This window comes from Schistocerca gregaria, chromosome 8, assembly GCF_023897955.1.
Source record: "Schistocerca gregaria isolate iqSchGreg1 chromosome 8, iqSchGreg1.2, whole genome shotgun sequence".
Classification (NCBI taxonomy): Eukaryota; Metazoa; Arthropoda; class Insecta; order Orthoptera; family Acrididae; genus Schistocerca; species Schistocerca gregaria.
The window spans coordinates 453,267,046-453,294,487 of NC_064927.1; the positions used below are offsets into that span (position 1 = coordinate 453,267,046).

At 40.4% G+C, this 27,442-nt stretch overlaps 1 protein-coding gene across 3 annotated transcripts in view; it reads right to left on the reverse strand.

Moving 5' to 3' along the window:
• LOC126284212 (protein argonaute-2-like) overlaps positions 1-27,442 on the reverse strand; it is a 210,182-nt gene that overhangs the window by 131,850 nt on the left and 50,890 nt on the right. For all 3 annotated transcript variants that reach the window (XM_049982981.1, XM_049982980.1, XM_049982979.1), the window contains exons 4-6: positions 24,444-24,494; positions 22,650-23,309; positions 20,134-20,341 (exon numbers count right to left, since the gene is read on the reverse strand). In XM_049982981.1, coding sequence (XP_049838938.1) covers positions 20,134-20,341; positions 22,650-23,309; positions 24,444-24,494 — 919 coding nt within the window. The remainder of the gene's footprint in view (positions 1-20,133; positions 20,342-22,649; positions 23,310-24,443; positions 24,495-27,442) is intronic.

Sequence of the window (27,442 nt, forward strand, 5' to 3'; positions counted from 1 at the left end):
CTCCTCCCAATCCGGCGCAAACATCTACAAGCTCCACAGTCACTCTTTAACAGATTTTGCTTTTGCAGACGCGGCAGATGCCTCAACTTTTGTTCAGCGTGCAGCAACTAATAACAGTGCAGCAGCAATCAACGACGCCTGCCGCAATCGGCCCCACGAACCGACCAACCTGCATGCCACCGTTCAGAGCCTTCAATGAGGACGAAGAAACATGGAATGAATATCTAGCTCTTTTTGAGGCACACATGGCGGCTCACCAGCACCCAAGTCAGCTAAAACTTGCTTTTCTATTGGCCTCTATGGGTGTTAAAGTATACCGACTCTTAGAAAAGTTGTTTCAGGCATCGTGCCCAGAACTTTTGCAATATGAACAGTGCATTCAGGCTTTGTCACAATACTTTGACTCTCAAACCCTAGTTGCTGCAGCTAGGTTCAAGTTCTTTCACTGTCATAGATGGCCGGGTCAAACCTAAAAACAGTGGATTATCTACCTCAAAGGATTAACTTGTGATTGTCGATCTATGTGTGACTGTGGTAAACTTTTTGTAGAGACTATGACTCGTGACGCCATCACTCAGAATATGCAGGACGTACATGTTAGGGAGCAGATACTGCAGATCCCCGGTCCCTCCCTCGACCAAGTCGTCACTATCTTGGAAAGTAGAGATGCGTGTGAAAACGCTCAACACATTTTTGACTTGCCATCCGTTTGTCGTGTGTTGAACGACCCTAGTGACTGACAAACCGACCGTCATTGGGAAAAGTTACCGGCACACAGCGGGTACACAAACGGCGTAGCGGCAGTAGCTTGCATTCCTGCCAAAAGCCAACACACAATTCGCTTCCTCGCGGGCACCTTTGAAATAATGCCCGCAGTGTAATGTGCGTCACAAACACGAACATTGTCCATCGTGTAACTATTCTTGCTACATGTGTGGGAAGATCGGACATGTACAATCCATGTGCCAACAGTGTAAACTGAATACATTTGCTCCTCGTGCTTCTGGACACGCACATTCAGTCCATGCTATTGGCTCTCCCGTCGACAGTGATTAAGCTAGTGACTTGTTCTGTAGTGTCCGTGTAAATAATAGTGGTAGTGCGTTGCTGCCCTCTGGGCACCAACGGGCTCACAAACTGTACATTGACTTGCTCCTGGCTTCACATCGTGTGAAATTTCAATTGGACACAGGCTCTGCCGTTACACTGATTAATAGCTGTGTGTATGAACTGCTAGGAAAGCCTACACTTGCAAAGCCCTCTTCTCCACTTAAGGCGTATAGTGGCGAGTGTATTTCAGTTCTTGGCACATGTAGTTTACCAGCACAATACCATAATGTGACCAGGACAATTCAGTTGCATGTTGTAGCTGCACGTTCATGCGAAAACATTTATGGACTGGACTGCTTCGATATGTTCAGACTCAGCATCCAAAACAATGTGTTAGCAATTAGTGATTGTCCTACTACTGATGCTGTTGTCCCCCCTCTCTGATGAGTTCCCAGAATTGTTTAGCAGTGGCTTGGGCTGCGTCCGTGACTATGTCGCCCGAAGGAATTTATGGACAAATTAGGCATGGGCATATACTATTCCAAGATTTACTTGTGGAAGCATATTTGCAAATTCCTTTAGATGAACCATCCCATAACATTTTTGTGATCAACACTCACTTGGGTCCTTTTAAGTATTTACACCTCCCTTTGGCAGCTCATCAGCTCCTATTTTTCAGCATTACTTGTCGCAACTGACTGCCAAAGTCCCTTTTTGCTCCAATTATCTGGACGAAGACATAGTTGCCGATCATACTCCAGATGAACACTTGCAGAATTTCCATCGCCTATTTTCGGTGTTGTCAGAGGCAGGCCTCAAAGTGAACGAAGGACAAATGTGTGTTTTTTCGTACAGAAATAGAATAGGCGCAACGTTCCGTTTGTGTGGTCGGCCGAATGCCAAGTGGCATTTCCGAAACTGAAAAACGCCCTCTTGAGTGCTCGTTGCCTAGTCCATTTCGACCCCTCTCAACCAGCTGTGCTTGCTGTGGACACTTCATCCTATGGTTTAGGTGCGGTGTTGTCACATCATGTTTGATCTGCTGACCGGCCGATAGCTTTTGCTTCTAAATTGCTTACTGCCGCACAACGAAACTATTTGCAAATTGAAAAAGAAGCCTTTGCAATCATATATGGGGTCACAAAGTTTCACGACTATTTGTATGGCCGAAATTTTTTTCTAGTGATGGACCATAAGCATCTACAGTTGTTCCATGCTGCCAAGCCGGTCCTCTTGAAGTAAGAGAATTTGTGAAATTTAAAGCAATTTTCAAGAAATAACGAACCTGTACACAAAATTGGAACAGAGATCAACATAAACATCATTTCTGCCTTTTTTATCACTCATGAAAACCATACATTGCATGTTGTACCACCATACAGCGAGACGTTCAGAGTTGGTGGTCCAGATAGCTGTACGCGCCAGTACCTCTAATACCCAGTAGCACGTGCTCTTTGCATGCCTGTATTCGTTGTGACATACTATCCACAAGTTCATCATGGCACTGTTGGTCCAGATTGTCCCACCCCTCAACGGCGATTCGGCATAGATCCATCAGAGTGGTTGGTGGGTCACATCGTTCATGAACGGCCCTTTTCAAGCTATCCCAGGCATGTTCGATAGGGTTCATGTCTTGAGAACATGCTGGCCACTAGTCGAGCAATGTTGGTACCCTGAAGATGTGCATGATGGGGCACGAATTGTCATCCATGAAGACGAATGCTTCGCCAATATGCTGCCAATATGGTTGCACTATCGGTCCGAGGATGGCATTCACGTATCATACTACTGTTACAGCACCTTCCATGACCTCCAACAGCATACTTCGGCCCCACATAATGCCACCCCAAAACAGCAGGGAACCTCCACCTTGCTGCACTCGTTGGATAGGGTGTTTAAGGCATTCAGCCTGACCGGGTTGCCTCCAAAAACATCCCCGACGATTGTCTGGTTGAAGGCATTTGCAACACTCTTCGGTGAAGAGAATGTGATGCCGATCCTGAGCAGTCCATTTCGCATGTTGTCGGGCCCATCTGTACTGCACTGCATGGTGTTGTGGTTGCAAAGTGGACCTCGCCATGGACATCGGGAGTGAAGTTGCACATCACGCAGCCTATTGCTCGAGTTTGAAAACGACATCCTGTGGCCGCACAAAAAGAATTATTCAACACGGTGACATAGCTGTCAGGCTTCCTCTGAGCATATTCCGTAGGTAGTAGTTATCCACTGCAGTAGAAGTCATTGCGCAATCTGAGCGAGGCATGTCATCGAGAGTTCCTGTCTCTCTGTATCTCCTCCATGTCTGAAAATCGTTTTGGTTCACTCTGAGACACCTGGATACTTCCCTTGTTGAGAGCCCTCCTGGCCCAAAGCAACAATGTAGATGCGATCGAACTGCAGTACTGAGTGTCTACGCATGGTTGAACTTCAGACACCACGAGCCGTGTACCTCCTTCCTGGTGGAACTGATCGGCTGTCGGACCCCCTCCATCTAACAGGAGCTGCTTATGCATGGTTGTTTACATCTTTGGGGGAGCTTAGTGGCCTCTCTGAACAGTCAAAGGGGCTGTGTCTGTAATACAATGTCCACACTTAATGTCTATCTTCAGGAGTTCTGGGAAACGGGTTGATGCAAAACTTTTTTTTGATATGTGTACGTCTGCAAGAGAGAAAATTACAACTTTCTGCTTCGGAGCCTACGAGGGTAGCAGCAATCTGTGGAAACATCTTTATGGCAGCTAACCCATGCAACAACAGTGCAGCTTCGCTCCACAGGGCAGAGGCCGATTAGGTAAATGGTAAATGCACTTTATCTTGCAGTAAGAATTGTGTTGCCTAATGGAAATTAAAGGTTTAAGATATGTTTACAGCTGAAACCCCAGCGGTGGTTACGTGACCCGAGTGCACAGTGATACAAAACCTGTATCAAAATTGAAAATACTTTTGTTAGTTTTGCGAATTTATTATCGAGATTTGAACATTTTCATTGTTGCAATTACTTACCTGAGGGGAGCTATGCCTCACTTTATTGGGTTCCGAAGGGGAATGAATGCAAAGATGTGTGAATTGATAACTTAGCTAATATTATGTATTCATTTATTTGTATCTCCAGAAACATAAGGTTTAGTGTTCAATGTTACTACTGGTTCAAGAAGCATAGCATATATCTAATGTTTAAAAAACTTTTTTTGCAGGCATTAAGGCATTGCTGTAGACCATACTTTGTAGTAAATTTGTTAGAACTGAACATTAAATGATTATTACAATTACTGTACATGAATAGCCTGAATAGGTTGTGGGAGTACTTTGAAAGGCTATTGAATGAGGAAAATGTACAAGAGAAGTATGAGCATGGAGATATAAATGAAGGAATGACCCAAAGTATAAGTAGGGAAGAAGTCGCAAATGCGACTAAGAAAATGAAAAATGGGAAGGCCCTAGGGACAGACCGAATCCCAATAGAGGCATGGAAAAGTCTGGGAGAACAGGGAACTGATGTTCTCTGGGATCCAACGCAGAAGATCTGGAAAGGAGGAAGAATGCTGTAAGCGTGGAAAAGCAGTGGATACCCAAAACTGTGGCAATTACAGAGAGATAAAACTGATGTCCCACACAATGAAAATATGGGAAAGGGTAACTGAGAAGAGGTTGTCTCTAGAAACTGAAGTATGTGAAGAACAGTTTGGTGGTTCCTCTTCTCGGCATAAATCCAATGTAATATTTGCACTATGGCAACTGATGGAGGGGCACAGAAAATACGAGCCGAACTGCATATATGGCCTTTATTGTTCTTGATAAGGCATATGACAGTGCCGAGGCAAGAGATATGGAAATGTCCGAGAAGTAAACACTTGCCAGAGAAATATATCAGGGTGGTAGAAGACATGTATGAAGGTGCAGTGACAAGTCAGGAGCAGTGCAGGTGCAACAAAGGCATTTCCAGTGAGAGTAGGACTACATCAGGGATCTGCTCTCAGCCCATATCTCTTTGACCTTGTCAGGGATGTACTAGTCAAAGGTGTGAAAAAAGGAGCACAATGTTTGCCATCGTTGTTGTAATCTGTAAACCCGCCCAGGAAGCACTTCAAGACAAGCTTAAACAGTGGAGAAAAGCTATGGAGGAAAGGAGAATGAGAATTAGCAGGATGAAAACAGAGTATGTGTGTACAAAGGATGCCAAAAATCTATATATTAACCTGCAAGGAGAACAACTGACACTGGTCAAGAAATTTAAATACCTAGGCTCTTACATAAAAAGTGATGGAGGACTGGAGGCTGAAATACAGCACAGAATAAATAGTGGATGAATGAACTGGAGGAAACTGTGTGGAGTACTGTGTGATAAGAAGGTTAGCTGCAGAATGAGAGGAAAGCTTTAAAAGTCTGTGGTGAGGCCTGCGATGTTGCGTAGCACAGAAACTTGGCCAATTACAAAAGCCCAAGAGAAAAAGGCGGAAGTGGGAGAAATGATAATGTTAAGGTGGATAAGTGGGGTGACACGAAAGGATAGACTAAGGAATGAGTACATCAGGGGAATAGTGAAAGTGGGAGCCCATAGGGAAGAAGATCCAAGAACGTAGGCTAAGATGGTATGGACATGTGAAGAGAAAAGGGGAGTACTAAGTGGGGAGAAGAATTGAAGACCTAGAAATCGAAGGACCGAGGAGAAGAGGAAGACAGCATGCTGTAAAACATGACAGTTATTACTTCGGTGCCGGTTTCACCACATGGGCCACCTGGATTCTTCCCCAGACACCAGTTTCTCAGAACTCTACAGTTGGGAACATGTCCTCGGTTCTCGTCACCCACCTGGCCTTAATTTACATTAATTCCTTCCATCTCAGCGTTTCTTAACAGTAACTACTACTTTCCTCACTCCATTTTAATTTCCTACATCTGTCATTTTCTGACTTTACTATTTTTCGCTGTCTCCCCTCCTACCTCTTTTACACACAATGCACTTAGCTTTTCAATCTTACCAACTCATGCACGATGTTTTGGTAGTAATCTCTGTCTTGCATATTACCCTGTCTTCCACCTTTAAGCTCTCAGCTTTTCAAATCTCATCCGGTGCAATCCCCAACAATCAGTCTTCCCTTCTCATCCCGTCCGATAAGTCTCCCTGACCCGAGATTCTGGGTGACTTTTGTGAACTGTACTCCTTTCCCTAAACCTCACCAGGCCTTTTCCTTTGCCCTTCTTCCTTCTTCAACTCTTCTGCCAGAAGACAGAGCTACTGTCACCACAAGCTTGTAAAAGTTAAACCCGTGTGTGTGTGTGTGTGTGTGTGTGTGTGTGTGTGTGTGTGTGTGTGTGATACTATTTCAGTGTAAGGTAAAACAAATTAAAGGGCTATAAAATAGTGGTTTGGCAGTGTATGTATACAGTACCTGTCCAAAGACTACACTGTAAGTGCAATTCTTAATGGATTATGAAGCAATAATGTGCCACTTAGTCACACAAATGGAGTACTCTCCGACATAATCAAAAGCAAATAAACTTACCTGAGCAATCACGGATTCTGTAGATTCCATTTCTGCACACGCTACTTATTACGAATTTGACATTTGAAATTCTGAAAACCAGCACAAAGTGAAGTGGCAGCACGTAATTCCTTATTGTAAAGGAAGAACTACTTCATTTTCTACATCAGTAGGTTCAACAGAATTGTGTTACAGGCAATTTAGAAGTAGTAAAAAAAAATTGCAAGGTGTGTCTAAATGGAAGTTACAAGAAAGAAATATTTTTAAGCTTAAAACAACTTCAACATTATCCAGCAGCAAACCCGAAGAGACTTTCGAGACTTATTACGCCGGGAAAGCCTACGTAATAAATTCGACATCAAACAAACATCCATTTGTATACTAAACCAGTAATCTTAAGAAATAATTGGGCACATTAAAGGACATAATAACCCTTCTCAAGAAACCTACATATTGAAGTAACACTATTTATCTGTCACAAAAATGAGCAGTACGAAATGTACTACCATTAAACAAAATAATGAAGTTTGATCTTAGAGACCTCCAGTTTGAATATAAGCAACAATCTAGTGAAAGTGGAATATTATAGAAAAACAAGAATTTCATAAAATCTTTCATCTACGTGGGGGCAGTCTGTAGCATTGCATGCTATTTTTTGTGATGGCATGTTCCACTATTATGCTCTTAGGCCAACAAGAGATATTAATGAAGAGCCAAAGAAATATTTTTAGGTAGTGAGTAAATGGGCAAGCCCCATGGTACACGCTTTTGTGTTGAAGTATGTGCAGAGATGACAAAAGAAGTGTGAGCATGTCACATCAGCAAAGCACAATGGCAATGGAGTGTCTCCATCTGCTGTGAGGCCACTCGTGCTTTGATGCTGCAGCTTGGCAGGGTTATGGTAGACACAGTCAGAGGAGCAGCCTAAAATGTCAACAGCCAAGAAAGATCACTGATAAGTTCTGTTCTCAGATGTCTTAAATACAGTCTCTTATGTGATGTTATGAAAGTCGCTTTGTTTATGTCATTCTGACCTATCAGAGGCCTGCTCACCTAACTGTGTAAAATTTAATATTGCAGTAACAAAATATAGAAGAGCCACAGAAAAGAAGTTGATGTTTCGTAGCCAGTAAGCATGAATTTGGGCGTCTTACAGGCCTTAACTTACAGCAGAAGGAGACTAAGTCTACGCAGCCAGGAGTAGTGGCATTGCCCAGTAGGTTCGCGTCAAGAAATCTAGAAGAAGGTAACCATACACATTAAATAAAATAAAGGTGACTGCTAGAAGTTACATGGTGACAGATGGATCTTGAGTGAAAAAGTCACATAAAAATTTTATTTAATTTCTAATATCAGAAGGAGAACCTAATCCTCAACCCTTTCTATGTGAAAAGGCAATTCAATTTACAGAAAATTTAGAGGGTCATCGAACTTTAAAGCAAGCACAGGCTCATTAAAATGCTTTAAATCAAGACACCACATTCAGGAACTTTAAGCATAACCCAAAAAACTGATAATTGTTCAGTAGTTAATACTTTCCAATCAAACTAACTGAGGGAATAAGATGATGTTCTTGAAAACATTTACAATGACTACAACATTGGGCTCAACTGCAAAGCTTTGTCAAGAAACACACTTTCTTCAAAGTGTGAATTAGCAGCACCTGGTCTTAAAAGAAGCAAGACTCTTATTATTGCTTTAGCTTGTGCTAATGCTACTGGTAACCAGCACTTGTCTATGCTTGTCATTGGTGAAAGCAAGAAACTACATAGTTTCAAACTCTCTAACACTGCTGCAATGTCTATTGTTTACATCTTACAAAAGAGGACTGAATGGGTAGTATGATTTTCATGTAATAGTTTATGGAAATTTGTGTGCCTCCTGTAAAAGGTCATCGTTAAAGAATGGTGAAAAGGGGAAATTGCTGTTTTTTTGACAATGCACCAATTCAGCCATCATGTGACATTTTAAACGAAAACGATAAGTTCACATGAAAGTGATGTTTCTTTCACAAAACATAACCACCTCATTATGGCCCATGGACTTTCAAACAGTACTACAGAAAAGAACTGTTACACACGTTATTGTTAGAAAGGAAATAGAACAGAGACAAAAGTCTGATAAAAAAATCACAAAAACACAGATTTGAAAGAAGCGTCCTTCATGATCAAGGCAGCATAGGATAATGAAAAGAAATATGATTTGAGAAATGCCTGGTATAAAATTTTGGATATGGTGGAAAGTTCTCAAAATCTAATTGAAAATGACCAACAGGATGATATGTCTGAATGCTCAATATGCTAAAAGAAAACTCAATTTCCATGAATGTGATGAAGACATTCAAGAATGGATGAGTGTAGACGATGCAAATCCAGGGCATTACATCCTACAGGATAATGAAATTTTAAGTCATGTCACTTATATAGCTGACTGACCCAGCCTCTCATCAACTAGGGATCCAGAAAATTAAGATGAAAATATACCACCTGAAGCATTTACATGTTTATACTGCCTTGTGATGGTTTGAAGATCAAAATTAAAGACAGCAAGCTGACTGTAAGCAGGTAGGTTTGGTTAGATAGACTAAAATTAAGGATTTTTAGTCATTAATTCCATACGTACATACTATACAAGAAAAATGCGTATCTACTATATAAAAATCAATGTGTTTGTATTTTGTGCATTGCCATACTGTTCATGTGATTGAGAAAAAACTTTGTCAACTTATTGCTTACAGTTGTGCAAAGGTTATGAGCGTAGAGCAATTAACTTACAGCAGGTGTCGCACATCTCATACTGGCAAAGATATCTGAAAGAGAACTGAAGTAGTGCTGTGTTTGAATGTGACACAAACACAATGTGTTTTATTGTGTCTTACTCCTTGCGACACCAATAAATGTGAGTTATATCCAAACAAATTTTCCAGTGCAAACACTAACTTTTCTATTTTTTTCAAATGAGTCAATGAACAATATTTTGGTTATACAAGCTTATGCCTTGTTAACTGCTTGTCAGAAACTGTGCCTCACAAACAGTCATCACTTAGTAGATCTACCACTGCAGCATGTAGAAATAGATGAATTTGAGCTTCTCAAACAAATGAGGAACGAAAAGCAAATAATGAAGCAGATTCACATGCATCAGAATCTCAAGATCAACATGCATGAAGAATCAGAAGAGAACATTTAGATGCTTTTCAATCACATGCATTGCAATCCCAAGACCAACATGCAGCAAGGGATGAAGCAAATCTTTTATGAGTCTGCTTATTCATGTGCATCACAGTCAGAGAATAAACATGCTGCAATAATATAAAGAAAATGTTTACATGCCACCCAACTACACATCACAATCAGAAGACCAATAAGCAGTGGGAATCTAACATTCATGAGCTACTCGACCTTGGTAAACAGCATGTTGCATTTCAACTTTGAGTTAATGCTTACAGTTTGCATCCCTGTGCAAATATCTGGAAAATGGATAAGGAGTGTGGGCATTGCAGTTCACTCAGGTTCAACCATGAAACATCAGGAATGTGTTGCACAAACGGTAAAGTTAAACTGCCAAAATTGCATCCACCACCTCATCCACTGTTGTCATTGCTTTCGTATGACTCACTTGATTCCAAACACTTTTTGTAAAACATTCACACATATAGTTGTGTTTTAAAAAACATCTTTTGGAGCTGACAAAGTTTTCACGATCAGTACATGCCTACTTTCAAAATGCATGGACAAATGTATCACTGTGTTGGTTCATTTCTATCCATTTCCAATGCATAAGTTGATCACACAGAGATGCAATGCCAGGCAACAAATTCCACATTATATCCTAGTTGCAATCATTTTTCCAGCACAATGCGCTGATAAAATTATTCACAACTTCAACTGACAAGTGATCGGTGGACAAATTCGCAATTCAAATATGAGCTGACAAAACTCCACTAACAGCATGCCAGAAGCTACAATGCACCTATAATTGAAGTTGCAATTTTCATAGCTGGTGAAGAATAATACAATTCAAAGTGTCATTGAAACACATCGATAATACAACGTGCTGCACAATCCCATAATTTTTTGGGAGGGACAGGACAGATCTCATATCAATATTATACAAACTAATCCTATTACAGATATCTTTAGATCTTTTATCAAATGATATTTTCTTTTCAACTTTCAAACATTCATTAGTGTAATTTACATTTTTCTTCTCTTTCTTTATTCCTACCTTTGAACAATTCAATAAAAAAGTCTCACCCATCACTTTCTATTCATATCACATAATGATACCTCGGAATGGAACAAATCTTATTCTGCAATGCCATTAACTATTTCATCAGTAAATAGTAGATACGTATGCCAAAATTGAATCTGAATGTACAACGGTATTTCAGAAAGTAAAGATACACCGTATGCCAGAGGAACAGAAGAGTTTTGGTGAGCAAGTTGGCAACAATGGTGTTAACCTTGAACCGTTAGCTTCCTCCTCACGGTCGTTCGGCAGTTGAACATTGCTTCTTGTTGAAGTAGGTCATGTTTAAAATGGCTGCACAGATTCAGAATCCCCCAAATGTGAAGAGCGCTCCGTCATACACTTTCTTCATGCAAAAGGTCAGCGACCAGAGGATATTCACAAAGAAATTGCTTCTGTTTATGGGAACATTATGAATCAACAAAATGTAACGAAATGGTGTCGTCATTTCTCTGAAGGTAGGACCGATGTTCATGACTAACAAAGAACAGGTCAGCAATCTGTTATGTCTGATGCCCTTCTTCGGAGAACGGAGGAAGCAATTGTGCAAATAGACACCTCACATTAAAAGAATTGCTACAGGTCATACCGGACATGTCAATGACAACTCTTTATGACATTGTGACTGTGAAGTTAGGGTACAGGAAATTGTGTGCATGCTGGGTTCCAAAACTATTAACGGAAGAACACAAACAGAAAAGGATGCGCTTTGCACTCTACTTCCTCACACACTATACTGAAGCAGGTGATGAGTTCCTTGATCACATTGTGACAGTTGATGGGTTTATCACCATACACCTGAAACCAAGCAACAATCAATGCAATGGTGCCCTTCGAATTCACCAAAAGCCAAGAAATGCAAAACGAAGTGAAGAAAATCGTGGCTTCTGTTTTTTGGGGCAGACAAGGCATTCTTCTGTTGGAATTTATGCCTCCTGGAACGACAATTAATGCTACTGCATATTACCAGACTTTGAAACGTCTTTGAAGGGCAATTCAAACCAAATGCAGGGGAATGCTGAGAAGTGGAGTCCACTTGCTTCATGACAATGCTCGGCCTCACACAGCGCTCATAACCAAAGCACTACTCAAACAGTTCAAATGGGACGTTCGGACCATCTGCCATACAGCCTGGACCTTGCACCCACCGACTTCCATGTCTTCCGTTACCTGAAGTTACATCTTGGTGGAAAATCATTCCACAACGATGAAGAGATCAAAGATGAAGTTGAAATGTGATTCCAACAACAGGCGGCAACCTTCCATGACAGATACAAAAGCTTGTTCACCGACTTAACACCTTTTTGGATAATGGGGGTGATTATGTCGAAAAATAACAAATATCCAGTTAATAAGATGTAACTGATGTTTTCGAAGTAAATGTTCTATTTAAGGACTGTGAGCCATTGTATCTTTACTTTTCAAAATGCCCTCGTATATTACTCATTTGCTAAAATCAAACATTATTGCATTCAGAATACATTCATCTACAAGAAGCAATTGCAAAACGAAGGACAGGTTTTGGACATTGGCAAAATGGTTACACTTCCAGCAATGTTAAATGGCAGCCCACAGCATATGCATGAATTTGCACAAGATGTCACTGACATATGTGAGCTCATACTGTCACTGTGAATTTCATCACATCTACATTCAATCCAGCATGGGTTGAGATAAAAGAGCTTCTATTGCCCTATCAACATACACCCAATTGACATGATTTGCACGAATATTCAAGCAAAAACTCATTAGATTGGTGGATTTAACTGTGATGCATCACATTTATAGTGAAACTCGCTGTTTGATGTATGTGACTGAATGGCAGAAGAGAGGACTTCCACATGCTCATTTTCTCGTATGACCAGGGTTGCCCCAAGTTTCCCCCAAGTGAAATTCCCTGATATTTCCCGACAAGTTTTAGCATTTTGCCCTGATAAATTCTGAGATGTCAAGGGTAAGTAAAGACATAAGTTGAGAAAAAAATAATAATAAATAAAAAATAAAAAAAATAAAAATGGAAGGACTTCTGTATTTCTCCCCCGTGAGAGCAGAAGTCTTATTACTAACATCAACATATTTTGTAATGAACTGTTTTTAGATGGAGAAAGCAAGCCAAATGGTACATATGCTTCATTAAGATTGCTATTACTTTATTTCTATAAAATTAAACACATTTGGTGACAAAAACACACATTCCCTTGGAGTTGCAAGCCAGATTTAAAATACCTTCACTGATTTCAGAAATCACTTCAGAAAAAAGTGGGCTTCTTGAAATAAGTGTATAAGACAAGGAAGAGTTGTGTAAACCAACACTATGTGAGTCCACCAATAAAATGTTATTTCTACTATGTTCGTTATTACATACCATATTATGTCTATTATTTTACAGGTATCGCGCAAAATTTCTTTCAAGAAATTAGTGAGTACATAGTGTACAAACCGCCAACAATGGCCACAATTTTTTCCTTCTTATCGTCCATACTTTCTAAGATATAAATTATTTTTGAAGGGCCAAAATGTACTAGAATAAATAAAATGTCTATAAAACATCACACTATACAATGTACTTGCAGTGAGAGAGTCACAATTCCTAAAAACAATCGCCTGTGGCCTGCCGAGGAGCACAGCAGTCCTGGGTCCTTGGATAAACAACTAAAATCTGTCTCATTATACCACACACAGACCCGACTTGCACGCAGATCGGTCAGACTAGATCCGACGGGCAGGGCCTGCACATTAGAGGGAACTGATGGGCTTCAGACTGGCAGACCTGATCCATAGAGATACTTGCAGAAATGGACCATGATTTTGGCCCATTGTGGAAGTCCACTCATGTGGCCAGCTATTCACATGTCAGACACCATGTTGACGAAATGAGACTGCAGTGATCAATCCACGCAACATATAAATGAAAATCAATACTAATGAGGATAGGTAGCAAGTCACCATAAAGATGATCACAGAGCCACAGACAGGGATGTAGAAAAGAAAATCACACTCTCACAACTAAATTTTCAGCCATAGCTTTTGCCAGAAAATGAGCACCCACACACACGCATCACACATTCACACTATCGCTCAGACAACTCGTGCACACACAACCACTGTCTCCAGCCGCTGTGTCAACTATCTCTGAGAATCAGATCCAGACAAACGATTCCTCACGCCTCCCTGCCTCTTGTCGGCAGCTGCTAGGCTAGTGGCAAGAAGCGGTGGCAGCACTGACTGCAAACTGAGGGGAGTGGTAGAAAGGGGACAAGTAGTAAGAATGAGGGTGTAGAAAATGGCGCACATACTCTGCTGTGCCCAACCAGTGATGAAGTATGACATCTCAGTAAACAAAACATTTCATCTACAGAGACAAAACAAGATTTTTCCAGTGTTTTTTTCCCAAATTTCCCTGACATGTTTGAAATTCCCTGACATTTCCCCGATTTCCAGAACTTGTGGCAACCCTGATGACACAAAATTAACATACACGCATCTCAAATTGATGTCATTTTTGCAGAAATTACTAATCCTGATCTATAACTTCGATATTGTGATGATAAGCATTGTGAATTGGCCATGTAGAACAATGAATCCTCAGTCTTCTTGCATGGAGGATAAGTGCACAAAAAGTACTGCAGAGACTTAGCTCACGAAACACTCAATATGGAGGTGAAAGATATCCACAATACAGATGTTGAAAACCAGGAGATGTGGTGGCAAACAAACACAACAAGAAACATTAACGCTAAAATCACCAGGTGGATTGTGCCACATTCTCCTTTGTTGTCAAGAACATTTAAAGCTAATATCAACATGTAATATTGTCATTCCATCAAATTGATCAAATACATATGCAAATACATCAACTAAGGCAGCAATATGGCAGTAGACAGTCCTGATAGACCTATTGCGCATAATGATGAACTGAGTCAATTTCAAGCAGGTCGCTATATTAGAAGCAAATGTTTGAGGTTCCCGATTCAGTCGCCATCCCAATGATTTTCATCTCTCAAATCATCTTGAAAATGGACAAGGAGTCTACTTCACGGCAGACACTGCACAAAATAATGTTGCTGAACCAGAGCAAACAACACTTACAGCATTTTTTGTGCTGTGAAAAGGAGATGTATTTGCCAAGACATTATTTACACATAAGTTTCAAAGTACTATACATGGAATGGTACATCCAAGAAATTCCAATAAGTTAAGTAAGGCACGCATGTTGAAGGCTATCAAAATCTGTATTTGTCTAATGCACTGGGCCATATTTACACAGTACATCCAAATAACGCCAAGTGTTACTATTTGAGAATGCTGTTGGTTAATGTCAAAGTGCCCACATCAGTTGCAAATCTGAGAACAGTTTACGGCACAGAATGCCAGAGATACAGAGAAACTTGGCAAAATCTTCATTTGCTCGAAAATGACCAACACTGGGAAACAAGATTGACGGACACATGTGCTAGCTATCATTTGCGACAAATTTGAAGATTATTCGACACCATTTTGATCACATGCTCACCATCCAAACCAAAAGATTTGTGAGAAAAATTCACAGAGTGAAGACATTATGCACTGTGTTCACACCATTAGCAATGACAATTCCATTGATTTTTGGGACAATATTTTCAATCAAGATCTGATCGAAATCAAGGACAAACGCTTAACCATCAATAACTCATTCATTTTGGCGTGATTGTGCCAGAATGCCCTGCACTTGACCTTTATTATGACAATTTAGTGAGAGAAGAGCAGTACAATGCTAATGACGTATGTCATTAAACCAGAAAAAAATTGTTAATTATCCAATCTAATTTCTAAATTTGTTGGATTTCCTGGTGTGCCATTGTACAAACTGTCATTCAAAGGCGGCATGCCAATTATTCCCTTGCAAAACATTAATCCACCCCGACTGTGTAAAAAATGAAACAAGACTTGCTGTAAAGAAACATGTGGAGTGTCACTGAGGCAACTATTCTTAATGGAAACTCTAAAGGAGACGATGTACTCATTTCACACATTCCCATCATTCTCACCGATACAGCATTTGATTTCAAATGACTGCAGTTCCAGTCAAATTATTTTCAGTGAACATCATGGCACAGGGTCAATCATTACAAATGTGCAGACTTGAATTTAGAAAATTCACGATTTTCACATGGCCAGTTATATGTTGCATGCTCACTGGTTGGACAGACATGAAATTTGTTTTTGCTGAATACGGAGAAACAAAAAAATATTGTCTACCTTAAAGCTCTTTGATAATAAATTTAACAAAATAAAATAAATATCATACGTAATTGTTGGGTTCAAATTAATGATGATGTAAATAAAATAGAAAGAAACTTCCACATGGGAAAAATATATTAAAAACAAAGATTCTAAGACTTACCAAGCGGGAAAACGCCGGCAGACAGACACAAGAACAAAACACACAAACACACACACAGAATTACTAGCTTTCGCAACCGATGGTTGCTTCTTCAGGAAGGAGAGGGAAAGACGAAAGGATGTGGGTTTTAAGGGAGAGGGTAAGGAGTCATTCCAATCCCAGGAGCAGAAAGACTTCCCTTAGGGGGAAAGAAAGGACAGGTGTACACCAGCGTGTGTGTGTGTGCGTGTGTGTGTGTGTGTGTGTGTGCGCGAGTGTATACCTGTCCTTTTTTAAGGGAGAGGGTAAGGAGTCATTCCAATCCCGGGAGCGGAAAGACTTACCTTAGGGGGAAAAAAGGATAGGTATATACTCACACACACACACACACACACACACACACACACACACACACACACACACACACATATCCATCCGCACATACACACACACAAGCAGACAGGATGGATATATGTGTGTGTGTGTGTGTGTGTGTGTGTGTGTGTGTGTGTGTGTGTGTGCACACGAGTGTACACCTGTCCTTTTTTTTCCCCTAAGGGAAGTCTTTCCGCTCCCGGGATTGGAATGACTCCTTACCCTCTCCCTTAAAACCCACATCCTTTCATTTTTCCCCCTCCTTCCCTCTTTCCTGACGAAGCAACTGCCAGTTGCGAAAGCTCGTAATTCTGTGTGTGTGTTTGTGTGTTTTGTTCATGTGCCTGTCTGCCGGCGCTTTCCCGCTTGGTAAGTCTTGGAATCTTCACACACTGACAGGATACTTCCCGGGACTAGATCAGACTCTGAATGTGGTTCTCCAGCAGGGATACGACTTCCTAAAATCCTGCCCAGAAATGAGATCCATCCTTCATGAAATCCTCCCCACTCCACCAAGAGTGTCTTTCCACCGTCCACCTAACCTTCGTAACCTCCTGGTTCATCCCTATGAAATCCCCAAACCACCTTCCCTACCCTCTGGCTCCTACCCTTGCAACCGCACCTTGTGTAAAACCTGTCCTATGCACCCTCCCACCACCACCTACTCCAGTCCTGTAACCCGGAAGGTGTACACGATCAAAGGCAGAGCCACGTGTGAAGGCACCCACGTGGTTTACCAACTGACCTGCCTACACTGTGACACTTTCTATATGGGAATGACCAGCAACAAACTGTCCATTCGCATGAATGGACACAGGCAGACAGTGTTTGTTGGTAATGAGGATCACCCTGTGGCTAAACATGCCTTGGTGCACGGCCAGCACATCTTGGCACAGTGTTACACCGTCCGAGTTATCTGGATACTTCCCACCAACACCAACCTATCCGAACTCCGGAGATGGGAACTTGCCCTTCAATATATCCTCTCTTCTCGTTATCCACCAGGCCTCAATCTTCGCTAATTTCAAGTTGCCGCCACTCATACCTCACCTGTCATTCATCATCATCTTTGCCTCCACACTTCCGCCTTGACCTACATCTCTGCCCATACTCTTTGCCTTTAATATGTCCGCTTGTGTCTGTGTATGTACGGATGGATATGCGTGTATGTGTGTGTGTGCGCGCGCGAGTATATACCTATCCTTTTCTCCCCCTAAGGAAAGTCTTTCGGCTCCCGGGATTGGAATGACTCCTTACCCTCTCCCTTAAAACCCACATCCTTTCATCTTTCCTTTTCCTTCCCTCTTTCCTGACGAAGCAGCCGCCGGTTGCGAAAGCTCGAAATTCTGTGTGTGTGTGTGTGTGTGTGTGTGTGTGTGTGTGTGTGTGTGTGTGTGTGTGTGTGTTTATTTATTGTGCCTATCTACCGGCGCTTTCCCACTTGGTAAGTCTTGGAATCTTTGTTTTTAATATATTTTTCCCATGTGGAAGTTTCTTTCTATTAAAAACAAAGATTCCAAGACTTACCAAGCAGGAAAGCGCCGGTAGATAGGCACAATGAATAAAACACACAAACACACACAGAATTTCGAGCTTTCGCAACCGGTGGCTGCTTCGTCAGGAAAGAGGGAAGGAAAAGGAAAGATGAAAGGATGTGGGTTTTAAGGGAGAGGGTAAGGAGTCATTCCAATCCCGGGAGCGGAAAGACTTACCTTAGGGGGAAAAAAGGATAGGTATATACTCACACACACACACACACACACACACACACACACACACACATCCATCCATACATACACAGACACAAGAGAGGCCAATGTCCAAATGCCCAGACTAACAGGGTGTCTGGATGCCCAGACTAAGTAACAGGGGTCAACCAGAGGTTTGCGAATTTACACCATTTATTGTCTGAACTGCCCATTTCTGAGATAAAAATACCCTTTGAGAATAGGAAGAATTACACAAAAAATACCATACACCATAAGCAAATGAAAATAGGCAAAGCAGAGTACTTTTCATGTCGGTCTATCACTTACTTCAGATACTGTTTCGACAGTAAAAATGACAGCATTAAGCCTTTGAAAAAGACCTGGACATGGGCTTTCCATGACAGTTTACTATCAGAACACCTGGGAATTTGAACTATTAAATCCATCTCACTAATCATATACCCAGTCTATAAAATCCGAACATCAGATTTTGTTGAATTTGTATTACAAACTGCAAAAACTGAGTCCCACCAAGATTTAACGTTAGTTTATTTTCTACAAGCCATGAACGTAGATCTTTAACTGCACTGTTCAACACAATGGCAATGTTGCTCACAATATCCTTTAGTACCAAGCTAGTGTCATCAGCAAACAGAAACATGTTACAATTACCTGTGATAAAGAAGACATATCATTTATATAAATAAGGAACAGGAGTGGTCCCAGCACTGATCCCTGGGGCACCCTTCATTTAACCACACGGACCTTACATATTAGTCATTCTCAATACTGTGGAGAATGACCTTTTGCTGCCTGTTGTTAAAGTAAAAGGCGAACCACTTGTAAATTACTCCCCTTGTTCCATAATGGACCAACTTCTCGAGCAATATTTTGTGATCAACACAAACAAACATCTTTGTAAACTCAAAAAAGATACCTAGAATTCAAAAACCTTTTGTTTAATTCATCCAGTACCTCACAGAGAAAAGAGAACACAGCATTTTTAATTATTAAACCACTTCTAAAACCAAACTGTACATTTTGAAGCAAATTATGTGAAATGGATTTATCAATTATCCTTACATAAAAAAAGCCTTTTCAGAAACTTAAGCAAACACTGATGGCACAAAAATACATCTTAAATTGTCTAAATTACCCCTTTCTCCCTTTTTACAAAGTGGCTTTACTGCTGAGTACTTTAATCATTCAGAAAACTGACCATTCTTGAAGGAAGAATAACAAATATGGATAAGTACAGGGCTAAGATGTGCAGCACAATACTTTAGTATTCTGCTACATACTCCATCGTATCCATGAGAATCCTTAGTCTTCAGTGATTTAATTACTGATTCAGTCTCCCCTAGCAGGATCACAGAGGAGTATTTCAGAAATCATCCTCTGAAAGCCATTTTATATATTATAATATGCATTTCATTTTATTTATGTAAAACATGATGACTGGCATCATTTCGGCAAGGCACTGTTATAAATGAAATAAATAGCATATGTTAAAATATGTACGCATTTTTCAGTAGTTGCGAAGAGCAGTTTCTAATAACTGTAAAGCCTCTACAGACACATAAATGAATACTTTTCTGTTTAATTTCTGTCAAAAGAGAACAGAAACTGAGTATGACACGCCTGACTCTAAAACTGGCACAAAAAAACTTACAAAACTCTCCACTATTCCCCATAATTTAGTAATTTGAAGGGATATGGGATAAGTAGAAAGGAAAGCTTCCGCAAAAAAGTTTGACTGAAAGACTACATTAAAAAAAATGAATTTGCTGGTATTTAAAAGGAGACAACAGGAGATGAACAGCTGGCATAACTGAACTTATTGAGACAATCAAACACATGAATAAAAATAGTTAAAAAATTTATACTGTGAGGGTGTTCTCACCTAAACAGACGTTTAGGTCGCTCAGGCAAGATCTCCACATCGTAATGGATGGCAGTCTTGGTCTTGAGGCGCCTGAAGTCAAGCCTCAAGTGATTTGTGTCTACTTCTGTCTTCCTGCCCAATGTACCACCTTTGTTGATATCAGGCCGAACTGGTATATTAAAGGTGTCTAATGACAAACTCTTCATCTTATCGGTGACAGCAGCGACTGCAGAATGTGAAGTGAATAAATGAATACATCACAATCTGGTTTACACAAACTAATACTGCACATTCCATTAAACATCAGCATATTAAAAAAAGGAAAAAGCAACCTCATTTTAGTGATGATTTAGTCACTTCATCACTAGCAGGACACAATGTCCTATCAGTAGCTTTAAAAATTAATCAGGAAATAATATTCTCACACCAAATGTTCAACCAGCACCTACATACCTGAACATATTTGATGAGTGGAATTGTCACAAAAAATTATTCTTTTTAAATTATGAAACTTCAATGAATTCTATCGCTGTCACACCCACGGTATGAATTTCTCTGGTTGCAGACTGATGTGTATACTCCCTTATAAATTCAATCAATGAATAACAGTTTATCCTGTCTATAACGTCTCCAGCTTGAGTGGATTTCACTTCACTATACACATTAGTAAATGAGCTGAGAAACTACAGGGCGGTGTAACAGGTAGGCGCACATCACTGGCCTGATATTGTTTGACACTATCCACAACACAGCGAACTTTTATGGCCACCATGATCGCCGGCTCTAGCAACATATGATTTTTCCTCTGTGTGGACACAAAGAGCAATGTCTATGAAACAAATCTACAAACAATATAGGAACTGAAAGACAACATCAGCCATGAAGTTGCTGCAATCAATATAACCGAGCATTACCAAGATGTATCTGAAAATGTTTGGATGTGCTCAGTTGTGTATTGACGTTGCAGGGGATGACAATTTCAGCACCATATATAAATTTATTTTTCACTGTACGTCTCATTTTAAGTAAATAGTAAGTCCATCTGATCTCTTCGTTTCTGTAATTTTACTGCATTAACTTTATACTAACATGAGCTACTTTCATCTGTGCCAGCCTGTACTTCACCTAAATATCACTTCAGTAATACTCTGTGACAAAGCAAGCTGGGATATTTTTACTTCCCCTCTTGTTTTGCTGTCTGCTTCTATAAATTCATTTTTTCAGTTTTAACTGATAACCATTAACACACGTGAATATAATCTGCATTTTCGGGCCCTCGGTTTTAAAAGGATTTTACACCATATCTAATTTTGTGCTTAGTTTGAATATAATAGAGGGAAAAATTCTACATGCGATAAATATATCTAAAAACAAAGATGATGTGACTTACCAAACAAAAGCACTGGCAGGTCGATAGACACACAAACCAACACAAACATACACACAAAATTCTAGCTTTCGCAACCAACGGTTGCTTCTTCAGGAAAGAGGGAAGGAGAGGGAAAGATGAAAGGATGTGGGTTTTAAGGGAGAGGGTAAAGAGTCATTCCAATCCCGGGAGCGGAAAGACTTACCTTAGGGGAAAAAAGGACAGGTGCACACACACACACACACACACACACACACACACACACACACACACACAAGTAGGTTTTGCCTTTAGATATGTCTGTATACGTGCGGATGGATATGTTTACACATGCACATGTGAGCGCAATTGTATACCTGTCCCTTTTTCCCCCTAAGGTAAGTCTTTCCGCTCCCGGGATTGGAATGACTCTTTACCCTCTCCCTTAAAACCCACATCCTTTCGTCTTTCCCTATCCTTCCCTCTTTCCTGACGAAGCAACGGTGGGTTGCGAAAGCTTGATATTTGTGTCTGTGTTTGTGTGTTTTCTATTGTGTCTATCTACCAGCGCGTTGGTTGTTAAGTCACAGCATCTTTTTTTTTTAAATATTTTTCCTGTATATCATGTGGTAGAGGGGGTACATATACCAGATCTTTAATGTGTCCCCAAAGAAAAAAAGTGACACTGAGTGAGATCTGGTGATTGGGGAGGCCATTTCACGAACTCGAAAACAGAGAAAGCTCACTCCGCACCTGCACTTGCCATGTTTGCGGCCAGCGCTGACTATTCACAAATTACCAAACTATGCCGTGGCAGAATACATAAAAAAACTTTCAGAGTTTCTCTTCAAAATATTGTAGTATGATATCTGTACAACGTTTGGTTCTTGTGCAATAAATAATTGAAAGTGTTGCCGGACTTCACGTACACCCTGTTCTGAGCTACAATTTACTATAAGTCTTAGTTGGCTACAGTGCAAACCCACAGTACAAACTGTTACGAAACATGTTCGAACCCTTCAGATTGCAATACTGACTAAGTAAGACAATCAACTGAGCCAGACAGAAAAAGTGTGTCAAGAATACCTGTTAACTGGGATACAAAATAAAGTGCAAAATATATTGACTAGCAGTCTGGACGCAATTCCAGAAGCAGTTTTGTGACAGATTTACGAAGTAAGCTCACCTTTTTGGGCCTGTGCTGGCTGCTGTGGTGGAGCCGGTTGTTGCTTTGGCACCACCTGCTGAGGTGGCTGCTGTTGCTGTTGCTGTTGCTGTTGAGGTGGTGGAGGTCCCGTCGGTGACACCTGCTGTGTGGGAGGTTGCTGTTGCCGCCAGACACCACTGGGAGCCCCCAGACTGGGAAAAGCATCTCCTGACGGTGGACCACCTCTTCCTCTGCCCCCGCCATCTCCTCTCCCTCTCCCTCTGCCTCTGCCTCTACCTGGCTGAGGACCCTGTTGCTGCCACTGACCGGATGGGCCACCAACAGCAGCCTCTCGTGGCGGAGAAAATGGACGCACGTCACCATCTCCGCCGCCTCTCTCGCCGCGACCCTGACCTCTGCCGTAACCGCGGCCGCCGGGAGTGGGAGGTGCGAATTCCCGCTCTGGACTCGGCACCTGTGGAGGCGGCACCGGTCTCTGCTGTGGTGTAGGAGATACCACCGGTGGCGGTGGCGGTTGCTGCGGTGCTGGAGCACTCTCCGGTTGCGATGTGCCCGGTGTTTGTGCCGGCGGGCTCTCCGGTGGCGTCAGAGTACTGGCTGCGGCCGCTGTAGTTCCGCTGCTGACATCGGCCCCTACCCGCGCCTGTTTCGCTGCCGCTTTCTTGGCAGCTCGCTTGTCTGAAATTGGGAAACGATCACAAGAGTGGCAAAAATTGATGCACAACTCTCCTACCATAAAACTAAATGACGTTTGCTCACATGCTGCAGTGCACTGCTCAGGGCACCAGAATATAAACTTAAGTGCTAATGAATCCTGTGAGGCAGGTATATTAACTACAAGACAGTAAAAATTATTATTTTCAGCAAAATTGAAAAAAAATTGTTGTACCATTTTAACTAAGTCACACAAAACTATTGATTTTTTTTGCAAAATAAACTTTTGCACAGCTAACAGTGTGTTTCTTTTAACACTGTAAGCTATTACTACATTCTACTAAGTGTGCAGCTATTTTATGGAAGACATTCAACTGGACTCTGAAGATAAAAATGAATTTATGTCCTTTTGAAATAACGAAGTTACATTAAAGGAAACATTCCAGAGGCAGAAAATGTTGGTAATGAGCAGGCTGATAAATACATGTCTGGGATGCACACAAGGGCGGGCATGGGCAACCCAACACACACACGCACGCGCACACACACACGCGCACACACACACGCGCACACACACACACGCACACACACACACACACGCACACACACACGCACACGCACACACACACACACACACACACACACACACACACACACACACTCTTAACATATTAATAATGCATAAAACAACTATTATTTTAACAGAAATATGAAGTAGTATCCCACCTGCTTCTACAGATGGAGGACATGAACAGGGGTTAGGGAAGCATAATACTTTGAAAGGTTATAGAGGAATGCATCGCACTGTTGACTCCAATGTGTTAGATGAGCTGCTAGCACCCTTCCATAAGAGATTTAGATATAATCTGCAGTAGTATATGTAAATTCATTGGTTTCCGTAATAACAGTTATCAAAATATAATATGGCTAAAGGTTGTAAGTAAAATAATATTCCAGTATCACTGACAACAATCAATTTCCAACAATGACAAAGACAGCCACTGAGAGATTTAATTATCTTTGAAAATTGGGAAATGTAGCCAAGAATAGTAAAGAAAAAATAAACCATGAAGAAAAACTCTCTGCATTTCGCACTATGTGATATTTGGTTATTCATACACTGATTATAAACGTGTCTTCGACAAATGTGATACAAACCTTTTCTAGATAGCGCTTGTCCACCTGATGCCTCCTCATCGCCTTCGGCCTCTGAAAAGTAATACAGAAATCAAACAGAACCACTCAGAAATTAAGTGGAATAATTCCAGTACAAAATTAACAAACAAATCACAAACAGTGTGAACCAAACATTTTGAATACTGTAGATTTATTTATAAATGTGCTTAAGCAACTACAGTGACAAGCACTTAATTTTAAGTTAAAGCATCACAAAATTTTATGTAACTCTTGCCGAAAAGCAAGAGACAAAATACGGAACGGAAAAGACTGAAAGAATTGTGTTTCTGTAAAAGCCTAATAAAGGTCAAATTATATACTAATACACCTTGTTTCCTGTCCAGATTTCCATACAGAAATGTCTCTACAGCAAGAAAACTATTTTCACATTACAGAAAGGTATTTAACACCACATCAATGGCCATCAGCTAGCCAATTATGGCTCGCCCATGAAGGTGTCATTATGACTGGAAAACTGTACTGAAATCTAACCAACCAATAATCATCTTGTGGTGTTGCGGTTCTTCTTACGTCCATAATTGCTACGAAAATAGAAATTTCGCCTTATGCAAGACACTTTTTCAGTTTCGTTTTACCCAGACATGTTTCCGCACTTTTTGTGCTATCTACAGTGGGCTTTTTATTTTATTACTGTAAAATTGTTGGTACATATTAACAGTTAGTGAAACTTCTGGTACAAAATATTTACAATTGTGAGTGAATAATTGTTGTAAAGTATTATACATCATTTGTTCTAGTTCACAGGTGAGATATTAACAACCTGATGCACTGTATGTTTTTTATTACATTATGTCTAAAGTTCTAGTTATAGTTTATTTGGTGAAAGAGTGGATGTATGCATTAGTTTACGTACCTTACATGAAGCTATAGGGTATTTATGTTGGTAACTAGTCTGCTACACAATTTGTAATATGACATCTGCAAACAGCAAAGCTTAATTTTTATTTTGCTGTTTATTATGCATTTATGAGTGGAAATGAGTATTTATCGCTTTTTTCTGTGTAACTTAATCCTTTGATGTTTTAGTGTTTTCTCTTACGTTTTCGCGAGGTGAATACACTGATTTCTATGACTTATGGTCGTTCGACAACACACTTTCTATGAATTTTCAAACATGAGCAGAGTTTTTGCCACCATTATGTGTTGTTATTGTTGCGTAGTATTCATTTGCTTCGTGGCGTGTTTCTTTGGAAGAGGCATTCACGTTTGAATTGTATTTGGTGTTTGGTTTTCTGTGTGCGCGAGTGCGAGTGTTGCTTGTTTTTTAGTTTTGTGGTTTATGTTATCCACACTCTTTGCATCATATTCATTCTCCTGTACAATTTGTTTTATTGTGTTGAGTTCTTGTGTGTAATCATGTTCATTCATGGGTGTTTCGTTCAGTCTGTGTAGTAAATATCTGCAGCTGGCTCCTTTATGAGTTATGGGGTGATTGGATTGGTTATCAAAAATGGTGCTGGTGATAGTGGGTTTCCTGTAGATTGCAAATTCATGCTTTTGGTTCCTCTTGTGTATGGTGAGATCTAATAAATTAAGTTTTTCATCTGTGTTTCAATGGCGACCTGTATTTGCGGGTGGATGGAGTTTATGTTTTCATGGAGTTCTTTTATGCCAGGCTGTGGTTCATTAATTAAGCAAATTATACCATCTACATATCTGTACCAATACATTATTTTGTACTGTTTTAGTATTACAACTTTGTCAAAGATTTGTTTTTCTATCTGACAGGGGAAAATATCAGCTAGGAGGTGACTGATTGGGGATCCCATAGGTAGTCCATCTTGTTGAGAGTAAAATTTGTTGTTCAATGTGCAATTGTTTTGCTCGGTTATGAGCCAAAGTATGGCTCATATCTCTTGTGGGTATGTTTCCTTGTAGTTGCAGGTTTCTTTCTATGATGTTGATGGTTTTTGTTGCGATTTGTGTGTATATGGAAATTATGTCAAATGAAATTAATGTTGCTGTGTTTGATATGTTTTCAATTCTTATTTTTTCTATTAAGTCACTTAAGTTATTTAGACTTCTGTTTTCAGTGTGTTTGTATATTGTCTGTAGCAGTGTGTGTGTGTGTGTGTGTGTGTGTGTGTGTGTGTGTGTGTTTGGCGAAGTAGTATGATGTTGCTTTAGTAAAGTTTACCAATGGGCATCACAGACTTAAGAAGTGACCGCATCATAACGATACCAAAGTAACTTACAGAAAACCCTGAAAAACATAGAAACAATTTTTGCAGAAACACATATCAAAAGAACAATAAAGAAAAATTCCAAGGCCCCCCACCCTAAAATCATTACATAAAGTTCACAAATTTGGAGTACCTACACGTCCGTTGATAAACGGACTAACAGATCCTTAAACCTAGTAGCAGCTTATACCAAAAATTAACTATAGAAGAAAACTATCACATCCAAAAATCAATATCCCAAAGAAAGAAAGTACTAAATGAACACACATCAATGAGCACTAAAATCCTCTTTGCACAATTGAAGTCACAGAAATCAGAGTATTCACCTCGTGAAAACATGAGAAAACACTACAACATCAAAGGCTTAAGTTACACACAAAAAAAGCAATATATACTCATTTCCATTTGTAAATGCATGTTGTTGTTTTAGTCTTCAGTCCAGAGACTGGTTTGATGCAGCTCTCCATAGTACTCTATCCTGTGCAAGCTCCTTCATCTCCCAGTACTTACTGCAACCTACAGCCTTCTGAATCTGCTTAGTGTATTCATCTCTTGGTCTCCCTCTACGATTTTTATCCTCCACACTGCCCTCCAATGCTAAATTGGTGATCTCTTGATGCCTCACAATATGCCCTACCAACCAATCCCTTGTTCTAGTCAAGTTGTGCCACAAATTTCTCTTCTCTCCAATTCTATTCAATACCTCCTTATTAGTTATGTGATCTGCCCATCTAATCTTCAGCATTCTTCTGTAGCACCACATTTCGAAAGCTTCTA